Source organism: Barbus barbus (genome assembly GCF_936440315.1).
Source record: "Barbus barbus genome assembly, chromosome: 32".
Classification (NCBI taxonomy): Eukaryota; Metazoa; Chordata; class Actinopteri; order Cypriniformes; family Cyprinidae; genus Barbus; species Barbus barbus.
In genome coordinates, this window is record NC_136760.1 from 4,994,035 (window position 1) to 5,009,948 (window position 15,914).

General features: G+C 41.4%; 1 protein-coding gene across 1 annotated transcript; it reads right to left on the reverse strand.

The window, feature by feature from the left end:
* Positions 1-229: 229 nt before the first annotated feature.
* Positions 230-13,334, reverse strand: LOC306852434 (DNA-directed RNA polymerase II subunit RPB1-like). Its single transcript, XM_079389237.1, has 28 exons — positions 12,998-13,334; positions 11,946-12,078; positions 11,718-11,854; positions 11,425-11,598; positions 11,046-11,327; positions 10,780-10,941; positions 10,129-10,349; positions 9,859-9,991; positions 9,642-9,766; positions 9,236-9,446; positions 8,917-9,126; positions 8,663-8,831; positions 8,467-8,561; positions 8,173-8,376; positions 7,818-8,040; positions 7,464-7,647; positions 6,835-7,006; positions 6,577-6,682; positions 5,901-6,106; positions 5,321-5,792; positions 5,107-5,207; positions 4,909-5,013; positions 4,496-4,678; positions 4,206-4,409; positions 3,935-4,121; positions 3,733-3,846; positions 3,468-3,617; positions 230-3,344 (listed from the first exon to the last, which is right to left on the reverse strand). Exons 1-28 carry the CDS (start codon positions 13,082-13,084, stop codon positions 2,197-2,199), a joined length of 5,898 nt encoding a protein of 1,965 aa, XP_079245363.1. The 5' UTR covers positions 13,085-13,334; the 3' UTR covers positions 230-2,196.
* Positions 13,335-15,914: the final 2,580 nt, after the last annotated feature.

Sequence of the window (15,914 nt, forward strand, 5' to 3'; positions counted from 1 at the left end):
GGGTGAGTAATTAATGACAGAATTTTTGGGTGAACTATCCCTTTAATGTAATTTCCACTTTGTCACTTCAAACCATTATATATACAAAAACAGTTTGTTTCAAACGTGTATATCTTTCCTCAGTGGGACACAAGATAACTTTCTTTTATAGGTGAACTGTTGTTTTAAGGTTAATCATAACATAAACCCAACAGCCACGTAAAAAACAAACACAAATGACCAATAGCTTAGTCAAACTTTTTATTTTTCCAAGTCAAAAAACAAACAAAACATAGATACACAGAATGAAGTATCAGATTGATTTCTATACAGTGGCAACTTCTCTTAATTTAAATTCTTCCTTCCCCATAAACCCGACCCAGTTATTACTCAAACTCAAGAAAACCCTGTCTTTTCCATTTATTCTTTCTTGCACACACACTTGCACACTCACACACACCCTTACTGGGAACTTGGGTATAGAGTATTAACTGGACTTGTTTGAAACATCCATGAAACTGAAGGCAAACAAGGGCATTAAAGAGACTGTCAGAACTGCTCTCTCTAATGCGATCTAAGGCCTTAAATCTAAAGCCGAAATATGCAAGAGCATCAAAGTCTTTTACAAGTCATCAAAACCTCCTGCAACTACCACTGTCCAGATGGAAGAGTAAGTTGATGGAACCAGTGTCGCCACTTCCGTTCAAGTTTCAAAAAAGTAATACTCAAAAAGATCTAAATGCCTCTAACGCCCAAGTCAAGTCAGTCTCTGTCGCCCTCTATTGTTGACGATAATTCAGAATCAGCTGACGAAATTTAGATATGAAACAGTGCATATTCGAAAGGAAACAAACCTAACTGCACCTTTCTGCCCTCCCAAAGCACTTAATCCAAAAAGCAAAGCTGACCCAACAACAATGAAGCCAGCACAAGAAAAATAGTGTAAAAGAAATGCTTTTCTTCAGTAAATCACACAATAGATTATCAATTGTAATGATGCATATATCAGAAAAAACAATTATACACTTATATTAAAGGGTTGAGTGCTGAGGACAAAGAAGGACTCATTAGATTTGAATCTAGATGGTTTAAAAAAAAAAAAAATTGAAGTTAACTGCATCTTGTGTAAAGCCGGGCTCCAACCTCACTCTCAGGATAAAAGAAAAGTAAAACCAAAAAGGTCTCAATTTCACACTCCTCTGTGCGCTCAGAGGTACAAGACCGCTGGTTACCTTTTTTTTTTTGCAGTTTTTTGAAATTGTAAATTACTGGACAGATGCTGGTGAAGGATAAGGCTTGCATCTTTTGGGGACAATTGACTAGAAAATTGATGCCTCAAAGTAATAATAAATAATTCTTAAAGAGGGCAATCACTACACAACACTTACCCATGTCATGGGCCGGCATACATAGACTACAGTATTACAAGACATTTTTAATCTGCACAGTGTGTGTCAACTTCAACATTTTTCTAATAAACAGCCACTTTGAATCTCCTGCTTCTTTAGAAATAACATTTTTCATAAGTGAACTCAAATTAGACAGAAAATCAACATTAATATTTAAACAGTTCTCAGTTCAGATCTGGAATAAAGAATCAAAACAGGGGGCAAGCGCTTATTTACACTGGGGAAGAAACAAAAAGCTGTAAAATGTGAGAAAGGTCAGTTTCTCCCCCTTTCTATTTATGTTACAGATATTTTTCAAGGTTTCATTTGAAACTTTTCAGATACAATCCACTGTTTTCTGTTTGAAGGCTTTTGGCAATACTACTTAGATTTCCTTTACATCAACACTGAATTTGAGAAAAAGGGAGGCAGAACTGACTGGATGGAAAGAGGAGGACAATGCATGATCCTTCTCCTCCAAAAGCAGTCAGTCAATTTCCTGCATCTTTCCACCAACTTTGAGAAATTGTTCTCCCTCTAAACTTAGAGCGACCAAAGCGGTCTATACAAAGGCAGCCTTGTTTGGCTTGTAGTTCAAACCTCTAACCTAACAGATGTAACCACTGAAGCCTGTTTAGTGAGGCTATTTAAGAATTCATTAAGTCCAAAAGAGAAAAATCAAAAAGGAGGATGTCACATGTGGAATCCCAGATTCCTTAGCCTTCCCTGTAAATCACAACAACCCCAGCTGAGTGGCTTTCCTTCAGTCTTTATCCCAGGGTCAGAGTGCCTGTAAGGGAAGTAGGACAAACCCCGGCACCAACCATCTTTAATTATTTTCTTCATCACTGTCATCAGGGCTGATGGCTGGGCTGTAGGTTGGAGAGGTGGGGCTGTAGCCGGGAGAAGTGGGGCTATAAGTGGAGCCCTTGGGACTAGTTGGAGAGTAGGTAGGGGATGTGGGTGAGTATTTTGGAGATGTTGGCGAATAAGTCGGAGAGGTGGGGGAATATTTGGGGCTGGTTGGAGTGTAGGTAGGAGAGGTTGGAGAATAAGTAGGGGAAGTGGGGCTGTACTTGGGCGTAGTTGGGGAGTAGGTTGGAGAAGTGGGACTGTATTTGGGCGAAGTGGGAGAGTACTTCGGAGAAGTGGGGGAATATTTGGGGGATGTTGGGGTATATTCGGGAGAGCTGGGACTGTAGGAGGGGGAGGTGGGGGTGTATTTTGGAGAGGTGGGGGAGTAAGATGGGGAACTTGGGCTGTAAGAAGGCGAGCTTGGTGTGTAGGTGGGAGACTGCGGGGTGTAACGCGGACTGGATGGAGAGTAGGACGGCGAAGTTGGGGAGTAAGAAGGAGATGTGGGAGAGTAATTGGGACTGGTTGGGGTATAATTGGGAGAGGTGGGGGAGTAGGAAGGCGAGGTGGGGCTGTAAGATGGAGAGGTCGGAGAGTAACTTGGCGAGGTGGGCGTGTAGTTGGGTGAAGTGGGACTGTAGCTCGGAGATGTTGGGGAATAGGATGGGGAGGTTGGAGAGTAGCTTGGAGAGGTGGGAGAGTACGATGGGGAGGTTGGGGAATAAGACGGAGAGGTTGGGGAATAAGACGGAGACGTGGGGCTGTAACTCGGTGAGGTTGGGCTGTAGCTGGGGGACGTTGGGCTATAGCTGGGGGACGTTGGCGAGTAGGATGGTGAAGTCGGGGAGTAAGACGGTGAAGTCGGAGAGTAAGAAGGTGAAGTCGGAGAGTAGCTTGGAGATGTTGGAGAATAAGACGGCGAAGTTGGAGAGTAGGAGGGTGATGTGGGCGAGTAGGACGGAGATGTGGGGCTGTAGTTTGGACTGGTGGGAGAATAAGATGGCGAAGTCGGAGAGTATGACGGAGAGGTCGGAGAGTAACCAGGGCTCTGTGGGGTGTATCCACCAGGAGAACGAGGCTCGTAGGCAGGAGAAGTTGGAGAGTAATTTGGAGACAAGGCTCCTGAAGAGGAAAAAAATAAAAATAATTAGTGGCTGTTTGGTTTGCAACCTACTAATTACAACCAAGTAAACTAAGACCATTAGTCTTAAAACAGAACAAGATCAAAATAGACAGTAAAGAGACCTGGTGAGGGGATATAAGGGCTAGCTGGTCCAGGGGATCCAGGAGATCCAGGAGTTGGAGACCAGGCAGGAGAATAACCAGGAGAGAAGCCACTGGCATCAGACGCAGCGCTGGGAGAGAAGCCTGCAGCACCTGGTGTCATTCCACTTCCTGTATTAGGGGGTGGGGGTTGGGAAGAGAACAGGGCATGAAATGGAATATGTAAACATACACATAAATAAGAACGGCAGTAAAACAAAACCGTATGTAGCATTTCTTCACTCACCAACACTGGGAGACCAAGCACCATATGCAGGAGTGGCTCCTGTGTTCCAGGGAGTCATGGAAGGAGACATGCCACTCATGGGGCTGGGAGCAGAGCCAAAGAACATACCAGTGGCTGTGGTGGAAAAAGCAATGATTAACCACAGGTTTAAATTTGGGGACAGAGTACAAGTTAAGCATTCAAAAAAATAAGTTTGACTTACGTCCTGCGACACTGATACCAGGGATGTTGGTGGGAATCTCCATACCATACTTGCACTTCTCGGCATCCAACAGCAGGTCAAAGCAACCAGTGCCTGCAGGAGCCAGCTGCCCCAGCATGATATTCTCAGACACTCCTTTCATTGGGTCGCATTCACCATGAGATGAAGCTTCCATCAACACATCCACCTACAGAAGAGTGGGGGATAACATTTAAGATTTCTTTACAAGATCAACCACAATACCATTTTAAAACATTAAACAGAGCCTCACAGTCTCTTCAAAAGAGCACTTCATTAGCGGTCCAGTGTCCTGCCTGTTGATACCGTGACGAGTGATGGCCATCAAGTGACCCCTGCAGGTCATCGTGTCACAAAGCAAGGCAAGATGGCGGTAGTTAACGTAAGAACCGTCGAAAGAGATGACATGGTACAACTCTCTTTCCAGAGCCTTACGCACAGCCTCAATACCAAGAACCTGCAGTAGAAGAGCAGACATTTTTTAATTTGATCTGAGGACCTAATAGATTCCGATCTTTAGATAAGCTTTTAAACAATTCTTACAGTAAAAATCTCCACAATGTCGTTGGAGGTGGTTCTGACAGGGTCCACATCCTTCTCACTGAGGACCCTCATGAGACTGACTCCGTCCGTTTCCAGGATCCACTCTTGCAAAGCTTTAAACTCTCCTTCTTCTGTGATGATGATTTTCTTCTTGTTGTCAGTCTGTGGTAGATGCATGTACACCTACAAGGGCAGAAGAAATTAAACTCCAATCTCATGGCCATCTGTGTCCACAAAACTTAAAAGGTGTCCTATTAGTCATTTTATATTTCAGGAGGAAGCCAATTAGCACTCCCCATTACTCAGGAGCATGTAAGTGTCATGTGCCTTTTTTGACAAACCTGCACTGCCACATGGGCTGTCAGGTTTACTGAAGTGAAGTTAAATACAGTCAAAAGATGGAAGAAAAATACCTTGCTGATCTGCTCAATGCCTTGCAGTGTCATGTCTGTCAGCATGTTGGATTCAATGCAGCGAAGGAAGACATCATCATCCATCTTATCCACTACCTCCTCATCCTGGACACAAGATTCAACATTTATGATTCAACATTGAGAGAAAAGAGGCCAATTACCTACTCACCAGCAAAAACTCAAATTACAATAAATTACCTCTTGAAACTTGTTCTCGTCACTATTCATGATGCGGATTCGCAAAACCAGTTTCTCAGCATTGTCATCATTGAAGATGCAGTTAAGGTCATCACCAAATCCTAGGAGACAAAGATTAGACTTTGAAAACTATATCTCACCTCAGCATCTATTCTGTTTGCCATTTAAATTGTTGTATCAACATGCATTTATTAAATGATAATCTCAAGCCCACCTGCATTGATCTTCTCTGCAATCTGCTCCATAGTCAGCTTACGGTCAGTCATGTGTTTGCGGTCAAGCTCAATACGCAGCAGCCAGGGTGAAATGCGGGTCACATCGAAGTCAGGCATCTCATAGTACACGTTGACCCACTCCTGATCCTCAGTCACCACAGTGTTCTGTGGGTTGGGGTCATAATAAATTGCTGTGTTGGCAGTGACCTTGCGCAGGGTTGTGTGCTCCAACCGACACAGGATATCTTTGGCCCTCTCTGCATCACGGGCCGCTTGGCCCAGGAGAAAGACGGTCAAGGAGGGGGTCTTGGGTCGCTTGGAGATATTGATAAGCTCTTTGAGTCGAGGCACACCGAGAGTGACGTTTTTGGCGGACACACCGGCATAGTGGAATGTGTTCAAAGTCATCTGAGTAGCAGGCTCTCCCAGAGACTGGGCAGCCAGTGCACCTACCATCTCACCAGGGTGAGCCTGAGGAAAACAAACCAAGTGTCCAGCTTCAGACAATTTGATAAAACTATATGACTCCCAATTTTCTAATTTTTTAGGTGCAGTCAACACTAAGCAAGCATTACTTACAATGGACTGGTTAAATTTGGTCTCTATCTCTCCCAGCAGCCATTCAAAAGCCTCTGTGCTAAGACGGAACTCCTCAGTCATTCGCTTGGAGCACAGGGTGGAGCGCAGGTGGATGTTGAACAGCAGAGTGGCATTCTCCTGGGCTTGCCTGCTTAACTGGTCTTCACCATTTACGATCACCAGCTTCTTACTCAACTCATGAACTCCTGCATTAAAAAAAAAAAAAAAAAAAATGGAGCAGATATCCATGTGCTATCAATACAATGCAACAATAAACAGGTGGTGCCACCACTATAATGACAAGGAAAAACAGCCATATTGGTTAGGGCTACATAAAATTAACACCTCTTAAAAGGAGCAGATTTGTCAAGCGCACGAGTTTGGCATCATGTCTCCAGTCAACACGTGACTGGTGTAAAAAGTGGCCTTTATAATCGGCTTGCACTGGTCTACCACAAAACAGTGGTAAGCTATAGGGATCAGTCATCAGCAGGATTTATTTAGCTACCACAAGCAGGAATCTTTATTTAGCTGGGAGACCCGCTCAAATGCGGAGAGCCTTAAGTCAGCTAAAGCAGTGTATACAGCGAGCATGTCAAAATAAAAGTTAATAAAACCAGTTAGGTATAAGATACCTAAATAAAATCTCTTTACAGGCTCAAAGTACAAAACTCACCTTCCACTACTTGTACTGGGTTGAGGTCAGTTGGTGTTCGGGGATTGATGCGGAAAATCTTCTGAGCATTCCAGATCATTCTGGCCAAATTGCACGGAAGTACCACCTATGGAAAACACGGTTTGGGTTTAAGAGATTCTCAAGAAGTGTGCAAATATAGTAATATTCATGCTTGATGCAGTTGTAAAAACAATAAGGACAATCCCAAACGGCATATGGATATTGATTGCGCTTCAAGGGCACTCTTAAGGGTCAGACCTTGCTGTCGCCTGTGGGGAAAATGGCCCTCAAGATCTCTCGGTCTTCCTTCATCTTCTCAAACTCTCTCTCTAGAGCACTCTGGATATGGGCATTGGTCATCACATCTTTCACCACATCTTCCTGTAGAGTACGGCGGAGAGCTCGGTCATTGGTGTAATCAAACTTGAACCTGTGCAATTAAAGAAAGAGGCAGAAAGTTAAAATCAATGACGTTAGTCAGTTGAGCTCTGATCTGATAATCAACAATGAACTGAGATGGCTTGAAAACAGACTCCTAAATAGCTTACTACCCATGTCCTTGTTGATTTGAATTAATACGGCTATATTGATTATAATACTTAGTTTAAATAATTGGCAATATTACGTAACTGTAAATACTTGAACAAACACATTTATCTAACACATACTTAGCCTACATTTTAATTGCACATAATATACCTGTACATATTGTCAATTTGTATCTATATCGTTATTCCTTGTTTACTTGTTCTATTTCTTATTATCTGTGTTTTTTGTTCTGACACCTGTCATTCTGTTGCACTGTGGAAGCTTCTGTCATGAAAAATTCCTCGTATGTGTAAACATACCTGGCAATAAAGCTCATTCTGAAATACAACAGAACTCACTTCTTCTCAAAGGCTTTGTTGGATGGCTTAAGGGTAGCCATGTTTTGGAACTCCACAGCCTCTCCTGCCAGACCATCCTCTCCATACCTCAGCTGGACGACTTGGTTAATGGAGTTTCTGACTGTAGCATCATACTTCACCATAACAGACTCCATAGACTTGATCAGACGACGCTGAATATAACCTAAAGGAATAGGAGTTATCAAAACTCATGAAGACAATTTCAGCCTTTTACAAAGACTAATCTGATGACAATTGCACATAACATCTCACTTAAGAGCCTAGAAATAAGAATTACGGTTTGAAGTTCAGATTACATTTAGTATTTACCCTCAATACTACTTAGTCCATTACCTGTCTCAGCAGTTTTGACAGCTGTGTCGATCAGACCCTCTCTGCCTCCCATGGCGTGAAAGAAAAACTCAGTTGGTGTGAGACCGGCCAGATAAGAGTTTTCTACGAAGCCTCTACTCTCTGGACCATAGTCATCTTTAATGAAGTGAGGGAGAGTGCGGTGCTTGAAACCAAAGGGGATTCGCTTACCCTCAACGTTCTGCTGCCCCACCACAGCAATAACCTAAAAGGGTGAAGAGGAAGAACAAATAGAGATATTGTGAAAAAATTCCAGTTCAGCATTTAGCAGGAAAGAGGCAGCAACATGCTTTTGAACTATTTTAAGATTTAAACACCATCTACTGTCTTCTCTCACCTGAGAAATGTTAATTTTAGAGCCTTTTGAACCAGCCACCACCATGGATTTGAAATTGTTGTACTCAGACAATGACTTCTGGGCAGAGGATCCAGTCTTGTCTCGAGCATCGTTCAGAATGCGGTTGACCTGGTTCTCAAAGGTCTGTCTGAGAGTGTTACCTGGGGTGGGCTCCAACTCATTGTTGTGGGCTTTCTCAATGACCTGTGTGAAAGAAATCATGAAGTACAACTGCATTCATGTACAAAAGCAACGATCTGTTGCATTTATAAATACCTAATGATGTCAACTCACCTCTATCACATCCTGTTTGGCTTTCTTAATCGTGTTCTGAATGTCCTGATATGTCGCCTTATCGGCAATGGAGTCTCCAATACCAATAGAGTGACCTGAAGCAGACAAAGCAGAGTGTTGTAAATAAATGAATAAGGATTGAAACCGTTTTTGTGTGTAAATATCAAGTCAATTCAAGTCTGTCTTTTTTTTTTACCCTCAATGAGCAGCCAGTTGTTGACGACAGTCTGGATGTTAGAATAGAAGAGTCGCGTGATGTCATGGCCCATCTCAAGATATGAGATATGGACAAGAGAACCAGCTGAGGTTCCCAATGACTTCTTACACAGGATCCCCATGATCAGCTCACCGTTCTCCACAATCACCTGCAAAATGAGATGAAGAACAAAATTACATAAACATTTTCTTTTGCACAAAAACTACATCCACATTTGGGCTACACTACTGCACCTTAGTGTCTCCAGGGGAGATGTGCTTGTAAGGGCCGCTGTCCTCTTCATCAGGGTGAGTGCTGTGTGTGCGAATGGCATTAATGTGCCCAGGGATGATCAGGCTGAAGATCTGTTTGCCAGTCCAGAGAGGTTGAGGCTTCAAGATAGCCGGTTGGGGCACTTTGCCATCCCATGTGGAGAGAAACATGAGGAGGTTCATCACCTCACCCTAAAACAAAGCACAAAAAATGATTTATTAATACCAATCTACCAATGTACCTGTACAACCTAACAGCTCATTATATTCATAATTTGGTACCGCAGCTTTGTAAATTCACCCTCTCCAAGAAGACATCTCTCTTGGTGAACTTGCGCACAGCTGTCAGTGTGTCCTGCACAATACCCATAACGGGTCTGTTGGACTGTGGTGTGACAATCATACGAGGCACCATGGCCAGCTCTTGGATCTCAGCACGGGTCTCCAGGGACTGTGGCAAGTGCAGGTTCATCTCATCGCCGTCAAAGTCAGCATTGTATGGGGTTGTCACACTAGAAGTAAAAGAGATTTTCTCTTTTAAAATGAAGTCAAAAACTTTTATATTAGAGCAATGGTGCTAAATCCGACCATTCATTTTCTACACAGATTTGTAACAACTTCAGCAATTATAACTGATACAGCACACAAACTTAGTATATTGCTCATCCACACATCAATCTACAAAAAGTCTTAGAAACCCAGTGCACCTGAGGTTGAGTCGAAACGTTGACCAAGGCAAGATTCGCACTCTGTGGCCCATCATAGACATTTTGTGCAGCGTTGGCTGTCTGTTGAACACAATAATGTCTCCATCACACATGTGTCGTTCAACCTAGAAAGAAAACAAACAGGTTCTAAATACTTTGCTCACTGTAAATGAAAATGACATTACATTCTTACATTAAACACGAAATAAAGACTGACTTTGTATCCAATCTGAAGGTGAAGGTCACTTGGTTTAGGGTGGAATCGCAGGTCAATTCTGTCCCCGTTGTCTCGGATGATATATTTGGCTCCAGGGTACTGACTGTTACCTCTCCTCACAAGCTCTTGGAGTCTGTAAAGTTAAAGGGGGAAGAAGAAAAAAAAATTTAAAGAATTTGAGAGCACTGGGTTACAGAGACCTCTCAGAGAACACTAAAATATTTAGCAAGCGAGATGTATTCAGAAAGAGATAAAAACAACTAATATTACCTGTCAATGTTAAAGGGTGTGACAATCTCAGGGAAGGTCATGTTTGCGGCGATGGAACGGGGAACGCCCACCTGGTCGATCTGCAGGTTGGGGTCAGGCGTGATGACAGTTCGGGCGGAGAAGTCTACACGCTTCCCCATCAGATTACCTCTGACACGTCCTTCCTTACCCTTTAGCCTCTGCTTGATAGATTTCAGTGGACGACCAGACTTTTGCATTGCCTGAATCAAGAGCATATGAGAGCAAAATCTTCATTAATATTTTCCTGATTGTCCCACTCTACATAACTGCAGATCAAATATCAAATGTTTTAACTGGCTGCACCAGGTATTAAGGTGTCATGCAGCAGTTTTATCTTGTGTAGTGTACCCTGACTTTTTTTTCCACAATTGCATTTTATTATAAATGCATTAATAATAAAAATGCATTTTTTTTTTTTACAAAAGCATTTTTTTTTTATTCAATACAAATTCTAATGACAATACCATTTCTTGTAAATTCTATAAAAACAACAACAACTAATTACTGATAAATAACTTTTAGTAGTGATTTGATTAAATATTGAATTAATATCACTGTTAATAAAAATATTATTGTTGCTTCTCATAATAGCCTGGACTCAGATCTCCTTAGGTATAGTGTAAATCTTACCCTAGGTAGACCTGGCAGTTCATTGTCTACCATAGTGGCCACGTGGAACTGAAGCAGCTTGACATCCTCTGCTATAACATGCGCTGCAGCTCCACTCTGCTCATTTCGCTTCAGCTGGTTATTGATCTTCACAATGTCAGCCAACTTGTGTGTTAAATCATCCTAAGGAGAAAAAAAAAAAGTGTACAATTGATACAAATCTAACAGCTGTCGGAAGTATACAATACGTCAAACCTCTTTCCAACTGTTTAACAAGAAATGCTAACCTGGTTTCTAGCAGAGCCCTGCATGACCACAGCCGGTCTTACAGCAAGAGGAGGCACGGGCAACACAGTGACAATCATCCACTCAGGACGGGCAAATTTGGGGTCCATTCCCAAGATCAAGTCCTCTTCATCTGAAATGCGTTTGAAGATCTCATGCACACGTTCAGGGCTGAGGAGAATCTTCTTCTCCTGTGAGTCTTCGTTCACGTGCTTCCACTCAGCATACAGCTCCAGGCCAGAGCGACGGATACGTGGCTGGTACCTGCCACAGCCTCCATGACCCTTCAGATATGAAAGTTAAAAATCAGTTTTAAAACTTCTAGAGCAAGCTGGAAATTAAAAAATTGGTCTGTGTGCTTAGAGAATTTTAGGTCTGTACCTTCTCTTTGGTGAGGTCTTCTTCAGTCTCCTGCTGCTCCACTCCAAACTTGTTGTCCATCTCCTCTCCACCCTCACAAATGTTTTTGCCTTTACAGAGGTCATAGACGTGGGTCAGACGCTTACGTGGCTGCCCCTTCGACTTGACCAAGATGTCTTTGATTTTTGGATTGTTCTGGGTGAAACAAAATTAGGAGTTAAAATACACTACAAAACAATTTGACCAAAGGAACTAGATCAAAATATTTTAATGAAATAAACCACAACAAAAGGCAAACTGAAAATACGGCATACCGCATCCACAAGAAGTTTTGAACAGAAGAAGCAGACACATCGGAGGACCTTCATGATCTTTGTGATGAAGCCAACATGAAAGACTGGCTTAGCCAGCTCAATGTGACCAAAATGACCAGGGCACTCAGTCATGTTACCTAAATGATGACAAGCATTTGTAAGAAGAGATTCAGTTTTAAGTGTACACTTTAATACTAAAGACGGATAAAAATCAGTTTATGAACATACCTGCACACGTCTGGCATCTGCCTGACCTTTCAATTACCCCTTGCCGGGGGTCCATAAGTCCCCCCAGTTTAGGGCGTCCTCCTTCTGTGGTCTCAGGGTACTTTATGCCCCCTTCAGTAACAGACAGCCGTTTCTGAAAATGATAACAAACAGCATTAAATTCTTGTACATATTCACAACGATGGGAAAACATTTGTACACTAAATATACCCTTGAATAAGGTTTTTCAAATACATGGACCGCAAGAGCAACAGTAAGTTTGCAATAAGCAATAGTTCAGATGTCATCTGTCAAATTATGCATTTAGCATTTTAATTTGAAATATAACAAGGCTGTTTAATGGTTATATTTATAATGGGTTTCTTCAGATTAAATTTTGCACCCATAAAGCACACAATAACCATCAAATGTAGTGACAGATTGCTCACCTCTGCATTCATTTAAAAATTAAAATTAAAAAATAAGCTGATAAAAGGTATAAAAGTCCTTAAATTACGACATTACTAAATAAAACCCAGTTACTTTGCATCCCGGTCTATAGGAAATGCATTACAGCTCAACTCAGAAACATGCCATTTGCTCGACATTTATTTAAAAAAAAAAAAGATAAGTGTACTTCAGGAACTAAATAAATAAATGAAAGCATGCATATAAAAATTCACATTTTATTGCCAGTAAGGGAGACATAGGGAACAAATGTGGAAACTTGGGAGTAACTCTGGGTCTGCCATGTGACTCCAAAATGGTCAAATAAAGTAAATAAATAATAAATATTACAACAAGTTAAAATTGTATAACTTCAAACAAGGCTTTCCGTGACTTGCTGCTAATTGTTAAAGCAGGACTCTTGTGTAGTGTTTCTTCAACTTTCTAAACACATGCTCTTACTGAGGAAGAAGTGGCTAGCCGGCTAAGTTAGCAAAACACAAGTTCACAAAAGACACTGCATGTTAAAATCCGTATTTAATATGATTTTAACACGATGATGATTTGAGTAATACAATAATACTCAAAGAATTAAGAGAATACCCCCTCTCAAGAGCAAAACCTACAAGTTCATCAGGGCTGAGGACGCCGAATTGCACTCTCTTGATGAGGCGCAATGGGCATGCGCTGTCGCTGGAAGGCGGTCCGTGCATCCTGTCTATTCAAAGAGACGCGTCCTCCCCCGGCACGCCGCTTTTTAAGAAGGAACACCTCTGAAACGCCACCAAGACTCTCCTGGCACACAATGGTGACCGGAACTTGTCCGATGGCGGTTTCCCAGTGACCACCGTATCTTGCTACTCAATGTGCTTTTAAATTTGTGTTTATAGACTAGCTATTGTAGCGACCAGCTGCCCCCTTCCCTTTCCCCGATCTACACTCCAGTGCGCTCTAAGCGCGTCTGAAAGGAAACCGCTCTCACACGGCTTTATATAGACTGTACGCTTTGCTACAGGTTCACACAGCCTACTTAGCAGGGGCTGAACAGTCAGGGGGCGGGGTAAGAATCGATCTTTCTGTGCGCTTATTGGCCGCGAGACGGCAGTATATGAATAATTCATTAAAATCGACGCAGAACCAATGAAGTTGCGCGCTTTTGATTCCTGCGAATCCTATGTAGGCGGAGGCGGGACAAAACGTATGAAGAGATTCCATAGGCCCATAAAAACCCAGGGAGGATCCGTAGACACTTTAGTCATGAATATTCAATAACATTCGTCAATATGAAACATTATTCGTCAAACGTGCTCGTAATATTCATGAGCAGAGAGCGTTTGACCAATTGAAACCAACGCTTGACGGCGGTAAAATAACTTTCTTACTGCCCGCCTTCTTTACGAGCATTGCCGATTTTACCCGACTGATATTTTTTCACCCTCTGAACAAAAAAAACCAAAAAAAAAAACCTATGCAGTTCCGTCCGTCTCGCTCTGGATCAGCTAACTGTGCTGGAAAAGAAGCTCGTGTGAGAGGCCTACACCTACCGTCGAGGATTAACACCAGTATTTTAGTTTTAAATATTATTTTTATGTCATTCGAATTATTGATTTACTTTTATTTTGTACGCTTATTCATATTTCTCGAAGTATTTATTATCATTTTCCTTAATTTATTTGAGTTCTACGGGAAAATGCAAGAATCCACGAGGTCGAGTGAAAACAGTGGCTGGACGGCACGCGCTTTTTTCGGTATGATCAGCTGGAAACTCCGCTGAAAGCCTGGGGTTTCAGACAGTGCATTTTCAGTTAAAAAACATTAGAGAAACGTTGTTGTTTTAAACATTTGCTGTTTTGTTAAACTATTTTGAGAATTATAACGTTATTGTAGCTCACTGTAAAATAACAAATAGAATTGTACATCCAGGCCATGTTGCTCTACTAAAAAGGCGCTAGTTTATGTTTTCTGGTTACCGGTTTTCTTATAAATAATCGTAAATCCGTAGTTCGTAATTGATTTCATTTGATAATCTAGTATAGTTTATTGTTCTCGCGATTGTAGAGCGTGATCAAGCATCTGCAGTAATGTAAGTTGATGTTACCTGGCGACTGTTGTGAGCTTTTGCTAGTTTGTTAGCCGCCATTCTTTGTGGAATGGGAACATTAAACAGCACCCGTTTGAAGTTGTTTTGTCTGTAATGTTAGTTTAACGTTACATCTTTAAAATTTTAGTGTGTATATTTGTATTACTGAGTATATAGGTTTATATTAGGGCAAAGAACCAGCATTATTCGGCTACATAGTTATGGATAAAGTACATTATAGGTTACAGTGTAGACAGATACGTTAGTTGGATTAAAAAAAGTTGTTCATATAGGTTCAGTCATATTTTATACTTGTATTGGTCTCTTAATATAGACACCAGAAATATATCAGACTGTTATTTACAGGAACAATTTTGGCTTTTAAAAAAAGCTATTAACTAGTGTTGTTCTTGGACTTGTCTTTGTATGGTTTCAGACGTAGATGTGTCTTTTTAACTGATCTTGTGTTAGTTATATTACGTTTATGTTAGCCTGTTAGCATTGAGCTTGGATGGCTGTGAATGCATTTACATTAAATATAAGAGGTTCTCTAATGTCCGAATCGTTTCCCGATTATATAATAAACACATAATATATAATAAACACCAATTTCTTGAAACGGAAAGATAATTTATAGCCGAAAAGAGTTAGCTCATAATGCTAATCTACAAAGCTAATCGATTAATGAACAAGAGCTTGGTTGTAACCAAATATATCAAACCCAAATCGACTTCTTTGAAACCACTTGTATGGGGAAAATTGGCTTAACAGTCGTTTTTTGTGGATACATATGAGTTATTGGCTCTGGAAAGTTCTGGGTTAGTCCCAATACGTTTACAGTCAAACCCTCATTGTTCTTTAATGTGGATGTATGTTGACTCCCAAGTCCATCTGAATCGGTCTCCTCCCTTAAATCAGATCCTTGCTTAGAAATAACCCCAAATGAACATTTTGAGGGATCTTGTCGTATATGGCGGTGAGATGAACAAACATGGAGTCTGGTGCTTGTGTATTTGGGCGGGTTTACAGGGGAGAAGGGAAGCGGGGTTGCGTAACTCCAGACTAAAGTGAAACGAGCCTGAGCTAGCTAGCTAACATTAGCATTATGTCAACCGTGAACACCTTCTTCCACAAAACCGAAATCATTGTGACGCAGTTATCAAATTGATGGCGGTATCTGGGGGGGGGATCTATATATTTATCACCACCCGCTTAAAATAAATAGTGATGGTCGTTTACTTTGGTCGGTGCAACATGGAGGCTGTTTTGTACAAACATGTTTTTCAGTGTCAAATCTCATTTACATTTGTCTCTGACCAAGTTAAGCTTAATGATTTACGCTTAATTGTTTATGGGATAGTTCACTCAAACATAAAACTTATATCGTTAATGTTGTTTAACCCTGTATGACTTTCTTCTATGGAGCACAAAAGATTTCAAAAATGTTAGGGATTGATATGAAT

Coding starts and splice junctions, on each gene's coding strand:
- LOC306852434 (XM_079389237.1), bottom strand. CDS start 13,084: ATGCACGGACCGCCTTCCAGCGACAGCGCATGCCCATTGCGCCTCATC. Junction 7,648..7,817: donor TGTCAAAACTGCTGAGACAG/GTAATGGACTAA, acceptor CTATTCCTTTAG/GTTATATTCAGCGTCGTCTG. Junction 7,007..7,463: donor AACAAAGCCTTTGAGAAGAA/GTGAGTTCTGTT, acceptor TTAATTGCACAG/GTTCAAGTTTGATTACACCA.